General features: G+C 37.1%; 1 protein-coding gene across 2 annotated transcripts in view; it reads right to left on the bottom strand.

Annotated features, from left to right (window-relative positions):
• hlfa (HLF transcription factor, PAR bZIP family member a) overlaps positions 1–9547 on the bottom strand; it is a 22320-nt gene extending 12773 nt beyond the window's left edge. For both annotated transcript variants that reach the window (XM_079836812.1, XM_079836811.1), the window contains exons 1-2: positions 9228–9547; positions 6923–7267 (exon numbers count right to left, since the gene is read on the bottom strand). In XM_079836812.1, coding sequence (XP_079692938.1) covers positions 6923–7267; positions 9228–9342 — 460 coding nt within the window. In that variant the 5' untranslated portion in view covers positions 9343–9547. The remainder of the gene's footprint in view (positions 1–6922; positions 7268–9227) is intronic.
• Between the last annotated feature and the right edge of the window lie 453 nt (positions 9548–10000).

Raw genomic sequence — 10000 nt, 5'->3', positions numbered from 1 at the left:
GAATTATATTATATTTATTATATTAAATTATTTTATATTATTTTATATTATAAGACAGTTATGATTTTGCATATTGTGCTAATTTTAAAGATACTTAAGCACATTTAATATTTTTACTGTGATGCAAAAATCAATGCAAAGATGAAATACCAGAATTATATTATATTTATTATATTAAATTATTTTATATTATAAGACAGTTATGATTTTGCACATTGTCCTTATTTTAAAGATACTTAAGCACATTTAATATTTTTACTGTGATGCAAATAAATCAATGCAAAGATGAAATACTAAAATATTATATTATATGTATTATATTATATTAAAGACAGTTATGATGTTGCATATTGTGCTTATTTTAAAGATACTTAAGCACATTTAATAATTTTTTTACAGTGATGCAAAAAAAATCAATGCAAAGATGAAATACTAAAATTATATTATATTTTCAGACTATGATGTTGCACATGGTGCTTATATTTTATACTTTTTAATATAATATAATATAATATAATAAGCATGTTTTATTAAAAAAAATGTATGTAAAGATTGAATACTAAAATAGTTTTTTATCATTGTACTTAATAGTCACATTTTCACAAAGCAAAAATCCTAATGGTCTTGAAAACATGCTTCATTTTTTTTTATGCAAAATATTACTAGTAGCTATTGAGGGCTGAAACGGACCATGTTTTGTGAGATTTACACACACAATCTCCATGTCTATCTGTAGGAGTGACCTGGGTGTGCCTGTTTGTCTTTTGAAGATGGAAAGCGGCCTTTGCTCGTCCATATGCGTTTCAATACCTGAGCATTACCAATATCCATAACGCACTTGGGCGTGTCAATGGGATGAATGTCACAACTTCCGTCTCTATAGGGTTTCCACCTACATTAGCCACAACACACACGTCATTTAATGCCCGGCGTTTGACTCAAACTGAAGGCGTAACGCAGACGGGGAATTTGTCTAATTTCACACGGCAGGTTTACTGGCAGGTTCTGGAGCTGTAAAAGTGTGTGAAGTGTCAGGGAAAGTCACTGGCTCGTGAAGGAATGTGCGATCAATGTGACGGGTGGGTCTGACGGCTCCTCGTGCGTTTCGGCTAGAGCTGTCAGTCACGTTTGGGCATTCACTCCTGAGTCTCCGTTTGAAGAGCTAAATGTATATTTATTACAGTAAGGTCCCTTTACCTAATACAGGCCATGTTTCAGTCCCTCCAGAAAAACGTGATTATGCGATCGCATGATTTAATGCATAATCAGCCAAAGTCCGCATATTTATGCAGGCGCCGCATTTTTTCAAATAAGTTGCGTGAAAAATATGCGTGGCTAGCATGATTTGATAATCCCCGCATTTTAGTTGCAAGAAAGTTATATATATATTAGCAGAAAGTTGACTTCACACACATTTCCCCCTATTGCCATGGGAACGTTTTGAAGTGACGTAATTACCCGACGTGAACGTCATCGAAAAGCTGCAAACCCCGTGGAGAAACCATAGATATCGGCGAAACCATGATGAAGCGCGCAAATTCACATCTGCCAACAAAACTAACAGCAAAAGATCACGCAAAGCAGTTTCCCGGAGTGTTGACCGATTTCATAACACAGCATCATGAAGCTTCGAAGCGTTATGAATCAGCGAGTCGATTCAGCGGTTTGAAGCGTTATGAATCAGTGAGTCGATTCAGCGGTTTGGAGCGATTCAGCGGTTTGGAGCGTTATGAATCAGTGAGTCGATTCAGCGGTTTGAAGCGTTATGAATCAGCGAGTCGATTCAGCGGTTTGAAGCGTTATGAATCAGTGAGTCGATTCAGCGGTTTGGAGCGTTATGAATCAGTGAGTCGATTCAGCGGTTTGGAGCGTTATGAATCAGTGTGTCGATTCAGCGGTTTGGAGCGTTATGAATCAGTGAGTCGATTCAGCGGTTTGGAGCGTTATGAATCAGTGAGTCGATTCAGCGGTTTGGAGCATTATGAATCAGTGAGTCGATTCAGCGGTTTGGAGCGTTATGAATCAGCGAGTCGATTCAGCGGTTTGGAGCATTATGAATCAGTGAGTCGATTCAGTGGTTAGGGATCGTTATAAATCAGTGAGTCGATTCAGCGTTTCGGAGCGTTATGAATCAGCGAGTCAATTCAGCGGTTTGGATCGTTATGAATCAGTGAGTCGATTCAGCATTTTGGAGCGTTATAAATCAGTGAGTCGATTCAGTGGTTTGGATCGTTATGAATCAGTGAGTCGATTCAGCGGTTTGGAGCGTTATGAATCAGTGAGTCGCTGATTCATAACACTTCGAAGCTTCATGATGCTGTTTTTTTAAATCGGTCATCACTATATAAGTCGTTATTTAGGTTTTTTTCGCACAAAATCTATTCTCGTCGCTTCATAAAGTTATTGTACATTTTAGTTATTGTCCGTTTCTTTTGTCCACTTTCACCCACTTCTGTCCTGATTTCTTCAAGGTTAGGGTCTATGGGCGGGTCAGTGCAAGAGCTTGTTCAGATCTTTCCATCTAATGGACGAAATGAGCTCACGCAATTTACATAAGAACACACTCTGAGAAAAACACTCGAAAAGCATGAGCCTTCGTTTCTGCTCTGACTGACACAAGACCAGCCGAACGCGGTGAGTGTGTGTTAGACATCAGGAATGGTGGGAGAACATTGTGCTTGGGACGATTTCAAAACAAACTTGGGTCTCCAGTCAAAGTTTAAATCCCGTCTGGCTAGCGCGCGTCCCATAATGTTTCTGCATTAGGTCAGTAGGCAGAGAGTAGACAGTCTTTTAGTGATTGTTCATGTGCATTTGGCCAAATGAGCGATTACCGTTTGTTTTCCCGTCGTCTCCGGGCGTGTTCATATGTAAATTGCGTGAGCTCATTTCATCCATTAGATGGAAAGATCTGAAAAAGCCATACATTGACCCGCCCATAGACCCTAACCATGAAGAAATCAGGACAGATGTGGTTGAAAGTGGACAAAAGAGACGGGACGGGAATTTGTCTCCCTCGTCTACTTGTGATCCGATCGACCAAAACGCATCTTAATACCAGGTGTAAACAGGGCCTAACAATGAGTAACACATTTGCTACAGTATTTTTATTTTTATGTGAAGGCCGTAAGCATGTCTTGAACATTGGAGGGGATCATTTTATTTTATTTTATAAAGCATAAAGAAACAAGAGCAGTGAACAAAATTCTAGGTCTAATTCTAGTTGGGAAATAATCATTCTGGGACTATTTGCAGATAGTATTTGCATTGATTTGCGTCAAATATATTGTTAGTCTTGAGATTATTCCCGTTGGTGAATAAATTAGGGCTGTCAAAAGAAATTCCGGTCGTCAAAAGAAATTCCGGTGAAATCAAAAAACGAAATCACACGAACGTGTCCCTGCTTTTAATATACAATCACTGAACATCTTTGATTTTAATAAAGATGAAAAAACAATATGAGGGCGGATTAGAGCCTGTAACCTTCGACACGGTTTACAAAAATTGTACCACCAGACCACTAAGGACTTCAAATATTAACAGCAGATATATGTATTTATTATAGGGCTGTCAAAAGATTAATCGCGATTAATCGCATCCAAAATAAAAGTTTGTGTTTACATAATATATGTGTGTGTACTCTGTTAATTATTATTTATATATAAAAACACACACATTCATGTATATTTTTAAGAATTTTTTGCATGTATATACATTTATATAATCTATAATATATATAAATATAAATGTTTTATATATAAAAATAATATTTTTTTTATTAAATATACACATGCTTGTGTGTGTATTTATATATAAATAATAATTAACAGAGTACACACACATATATTATGTAAACACAAACTTTTATTTTGGATGCGATTAATCGCGATTAATCTTTTGACAAATGGCAAATACAGAGCCAAAAGAGAACGTAAACCCTGCCTACTTTGATTTGTTGGTCATCTCAATCATTTTGACATTGACAAACGCCGTTAGACCTGAGGCAAACCAGACTAAAAATTTAACTTTTAAACCTTTTTGTCATCCTAACATACAGAGCGCTGACAATTTGGCCATTTCTAGACTTGTCCTCCTCAATGTCTATGGTGGTGTTATGGCCCTGATTTTTATTAATCTTCGTTAATGTTAGTTCATGTTAACTCGATGTCTATTAACAGATACAAAGATTTGAATAATGTATTAGTATTGAGCTTATCATCTCCTGCATGTCGCGTTCGTTAATCATCCATAAAAAGTTATTGATTATAATAATATAATAATAAAAAATTATACTAAAATTATATATGTGTGTATTATATATTATTTATATATTATATGTGTGTCTTTGTGTGTATATACATATATATAGTATATAGGCACATATATTATTCCTTTGTTAGATGAGATTAATCACGATTAATCGATTTGACGGCACTAATAATATGATATATAATGCAGTCTGATTAAACCCACAAACCTTAATTTTGTACGAAAGATATTATAATATAATAATAAAAATCATACTAAAATAGGCTCATTTGATTCACTTTAATGTTATGAAAATTATAATAAAATAGTGCTGTCAATCGATTAATCGCAATTAATCGCATCTAACCAAAGTTTTTGTTTACATAATATATGTGTGTATTATATGTTATTATTTGTATGTATATGAGCCTTTGTATGTATATATATATATATATATATATATATATATATATATATATATATATATATATATATATATATATATATATATATATATATATATATATATATATATATATATATTCTTATATACACACACTGAATAATGTAATATAATACATTGAATAATGTATTAGTAAATGCTGATTATTTAAGCATTTTTCATTGTTCTTATTAACTAATATAAACCTTATTGTAAGTTTTAAGTGTTTTTCATAAAATGCTTTTTTTAGACGCCTGTCACTGTATAATGCAACCTAGCATCAGGATGAATTGTCTATGGTTTTTGTTTCAAAAATGTAATAATTATCATACAGGCTCCAATAGAGAAACGTCTTCTATATGCATGCATGATTTCAAATGAATTTTCTCTCTTTGGAATATGATTTGAAAGCTACGGCCGCAACGCGATCCACAAAAACACCTGACAACATGGACTTCAACCAAACACACACTGCAGACGCAGCTGAGCGAAGTCCAATTAATCTCTCACTTATACGACCTGTCGCTCAAACACTCTGTGGCGTGCGGCCCGGAGGGAGCTTGGGTTTTGGGTGAATCTTTAAAGGGCTCCAGAGGTCAGATATCTTCAGAGCGACAGAAAACAGAAGTGGCATTGAACTTGTTATTGATGATTAACCAACGCGACATGCAGGAGATGATAAGCTCAATGCGCACTCTTAAAAATGTGAAGAGAAAGCACATCTCAGGAGCTTTCGGGTGTTCAGGAGGCTCAGATCAGCCTGGAGCATTAGTCAGTCCTTCCAGAAAAATGCGGCTTTTTTTTTGTGATTGTTGCGGGCAAAAATCCTTGATTATGCGGCACGTTTTCTTAAACAATGTGATGGAAAATGCGGGATATTTATGCAATTTCATGCAATAAAATTGCGAGAAGTGGCAAAAACTGTGGTTTGATGAAAAAGAGAAAAAAAGCACTACATCACAGAAAGTGCTGGGAATATTTAAGTTCTCATCTTGTTTTATTGAAGACCTTAATAAACACATGGCTCAAATTCACAAAACATTGAGTCAAACAAGTTCTGTAGCTTTACAAAAGGAATATGCTACAACTTCTGAAAAAATGAATAAATAACTTCAAGACCCATAAAAGGTACTAAAGACGTCGTTACAAAGTTCATCTCACTACAGTGGTTTCACAATAACTTTATGAAGCGACGAGAATAGTTTTTGTGCTAAAACCTAAATAACGACTTCTATAGTGATGACCGGTTTAGAAAAACAGCATCATGAAGCTTCAAAGCGTTATGAATCAGTGAATCGATTCATGATTCGGATCGTGTGTCAAACCGCCAAACTGCTGAAATCACGTGACTTTGGCGATCCAAACTGCTGAATCGACTCACTGATTCATAACACTTCAAACCACTGAATCGACTCACTGATTCACAACACTTCAAACCGCTGAATCGACTCACTGATTCATAACGCTTCCAACTGCTGAATCGACTCACTGATTCATAACGCTCCAAACCTCTGAATCGACTCACTGATTCATAACGCTCCAAACCGTTGAATCGACTCACTGATTCATAACGCTTCAAACCGTTGAATCGACTCACTGATTCATAACGCTTCAAACCGCTGAATCGACTCGCTGATTCATAACGCTCCAAACTGCTGAATCGACTCACTGATTCATAACACTTCAAACTGCTGAATCGACTCACTGATTCATAACGCTTCAAACCGCTGAATCGACTCGCTGATTCATAACGCTTCGAAGCTTCATGATGCTGTGTTTTGAAATCGGTCAACACTCCGGGAAACTGCTTTTCTTTGCTCTTTTGCTGTTATTTTTGTTGGCAGATGTGAATTTGCGCGCTTCATCATGGTTTCACCGATATCTATGGTTTCTCCACGGGGTTTGCAGCTTTTCGATGACGTTCACGTCGGGTAATTACGTCACTTCAAAACGTTCCCATGGCAATAGGGGGAAATGGCGGCTCTTGTGTGAAGTAAACGAACATTTTTAAACTTTCTGCTAATATATGTGACTTTTTTGGGACGAAAATGCGGGGATTATCAAATCATGCTAGCCACGCATATTTTGCACGCGGAAAGTGCGGCGTATTTGAAAAAATGCGGCCCCCGCATAAATATGCGGACTTTATCTGATTATGCATTAAATCATGCGATCGCATAATCGCGTTTTTCTGGAGGGACTGATTAGGGATGTGTGCGATCGGGTCGGTACCTGCTCTGCTGGGACTCTGGAGGCAGTTCTGGCCAACGATCCCGGAGTGAACCGAGGTGGTCGCCCGGTTGCTGAGATCCACCACGGAAGGTGTGGGCGAGGTGGAAGGAGGCCGCGGTGGCAGGGGCTGCTGGGAAGGCTGGCTCTGCTCGCTCTGAGAGTTGGCGGGAATATTGTTCTCCAACAGAAACTCCTCTAAATCCATATACTCCAGCTGGAAGTTGTCGCCATCGTACGGCAGGGTCTTGTCCCACAGCGTCGGCCCCAGGAAGGCAGACTGAGGGGCGTTTACAGCGTTTCCGTCCTCTTCCAACTTCTTTTCCTTCTCTTTCTCCTTCCCGAACCCTGGAGGAACAAGATGGAGGCGTTATTGTCACCGTTCACACACACACACACGCACAAATGAACACATTTAAATGTTGTTCCAAACATGCATGTTTCATACAACAAAAGCGGATGAGAAATACTAGGCCTGTCATGATCATGAATATTGTGCTGAAGATTACTCATCATACGAATAATTGCGATTAATGATCTAGTTTTATTCGTGTCACTTACAGTGTGAGCCTAATACATTGTGTTTTACTCTGAATTGTATGTAATATAATAATATAAATTATAATAAAATGTTCTGAAATTTTTTATAATGCAATATAATAGTGCTGTCAAATCGATTAATCGTGATTAATCGCATCTAACAAAAGGTTTTGTTTATATATGTGTGTATTATATATTATTTATATATTATATGTGTGTCTGTGTGTGTATATATATAGTATATAGGCACATATATTATGTAAACAACAACTTTTGTTAGATGCGATTAATCACGATTAATCGATTTGACAGCACTAATAATATAATATAATGCAGTCTGATTAAACCCACAAACCTTAATTTTGTACTAAAGATATTATAATAATATAATAATAAGAATTATACTAAAATAGGCTCATTTGATTCACTTTAATGTTATGAAAATTATAATAAAATAGTGCTGTCAATCGATTAATCGCAATTAATCGCATCTAACTAAAGTTTTTGTTTACATAATATATGTGTGTATATTATATATATATACATATATATATATCTATATATTATATGTGTGTGTGCCTTTGTATGTATGTATGTATATATATATATAATACACACAAACATTCATTTTGAACAAAAGAAGACCTTTATCTATCGTTGTGTACTTTACAATAGTGTTTGTGTGTTTGTTCTTATAGTCTATAGTTATAGTCTTTGGTAAAATGTGATTGAGATTTAAACTGCACAATTATTGTGGTTATCTCAAATAATTGCGATTAGATTGAATAACCAAGATCAGGCGATTAATCAATACTCACGACAGGCCCAGTGAATACAACTCAAGCACCATAAGTATCAAAACTCAATTCAATTAAAATAATTTTATGTGCACAGAGCAATATTCTTACTAATATTTATAATATCTTTACAATATGCAGTTCCAAAGCATCTTAAAAGCGGTCCACGCCACATTTTGCACTTTATTCAATATCATACAACAGCTTTTGACAGTTTGTTTCTTTTTTATAGTAATTTTCAGTCACTCCCACTGGAAAAGGGGTGGCTGTTTCCCAGCATTTCTCCTTTAGCGTTCCAGAGAGCAAACAAAGTACAGTTTTGCAGTGACATGAGGGCTGAACTGATCCAAAAATGTAACCAAATCAACCTGTTTAGTGTGCAAACTGAGAAAAGCGTGCAGATGCTAATGCACGTCCTCTTTAGGTGCAACAAAAGATAAAAACAACCTTTTATTTACACTATAAATATGACTGAATGCAGCACAAATACAATCAGCGGTGGAGCTGAATAGCGCCCTCTAAAGGGAACTATGAGCACAGATCATCTCCATTGAGTGTGAACTTCATCTATCCGCGTAAAGTCAGTATTGGTTGAGTACGCTCTGTTTATTCCTCTTCTAAGTGAGCAAATGCTGTAATATAAGCCTGTTTTAAACAGATACCATCATGCAATTTTGGCTAAATCCACCGCGCAATCGATTTATGTCTGTGCGTAAAAAGAATGCAATGCAATTAAAATATCAACAAAACACAAACTTCCATCACAAAATCACATAATTCAGAGCGATTATACGTGACAGCATGCATCTGCATGCATGAGGAGGAACTGGAAACGGTGTGAAAACACAGTGACAAGACGCGCTTTTACGCGCAGATTATAAGGAAAGCAAAGCGCGCGCCGCGCCTGACAAACATCAGCTGATGCACAATACGCTTTAAACCCCCCGAAAGCAACATCTACCCATCTTTACCTTCATCGTGATGGAAGGGCAGTTTCATGGGGTTCTCCAGCAGGGATTTCAGGACGCCGTGAGTCGGAGGTAGGAAAGTTGGGTTTATAGGAAGAGGTCGAGACATCTTCTCCATGGCGCAAAGGAAAGAACACGCTTCCTGAAGAAATGAAATAAAAAATAAAAAATCCAATTTATAAAAAATAAAAACTCTGCAGTGGGGTGTGGGAATAGAGTCCTCAGCCCGTGCGCTGCACCGATGAGCGGCGGCTGTTCTCGCGCGTCCGTGAGTTCGGCTGGCTGGAGCGCAAAAGCGCAACTGATTCGCAATTCCATGTGCGAAGACTGACGTCCGTGACGTCAATAGACAGGCCGAGCTGCTCAATAGAGCCCTGGCCAATGGGAGCGCTGGGGGCGTGGACCCCTCCCTCCATCAAGACTCGATACATTGTGACACGTCCGCGATTACATTCTTCAATATCGAGTGAAAAAAGATATTTAAAGTGTGAGAGGAAGTATGACAAAAATCATAGAAGGGAGCAATATCATTAAACTATTCTATTGTATCATTTCAACCATGACATGCGTTAAATTAATATGGAAACAGTGAATATTGTTCTGATACACAGCAGAATACACACTAAAAAAAAGGTTCTATATGGCACCAAAAATGGTTCTTGGCTCGTAATCATAGGGGAACCTTTTTTAGTGCTATATAGCACCAATTTTGTTGCTTCAGTGGTTCTTCAGAGGGGCTATATAGTCAAAGAACCTCTGAAGAACCAAAATTGGTG

This window comes from Gobio gobio (genome assembly GCF_949357685.1).
Source record: "Gobio gobio genome assembly, chromosome: 1".
In the NCBI taxonomy this organism is placed as follows: Eukaryota; Metazoa; Chordata; class Actinopteri; order Cypriniformes; family Gobionidae; genus Gobio; species Gobio gobio.
Note: the sequence above shows the minus strand (reverse complement) of the source record. Positions and strands in the feature narration are given on the sequence as shown.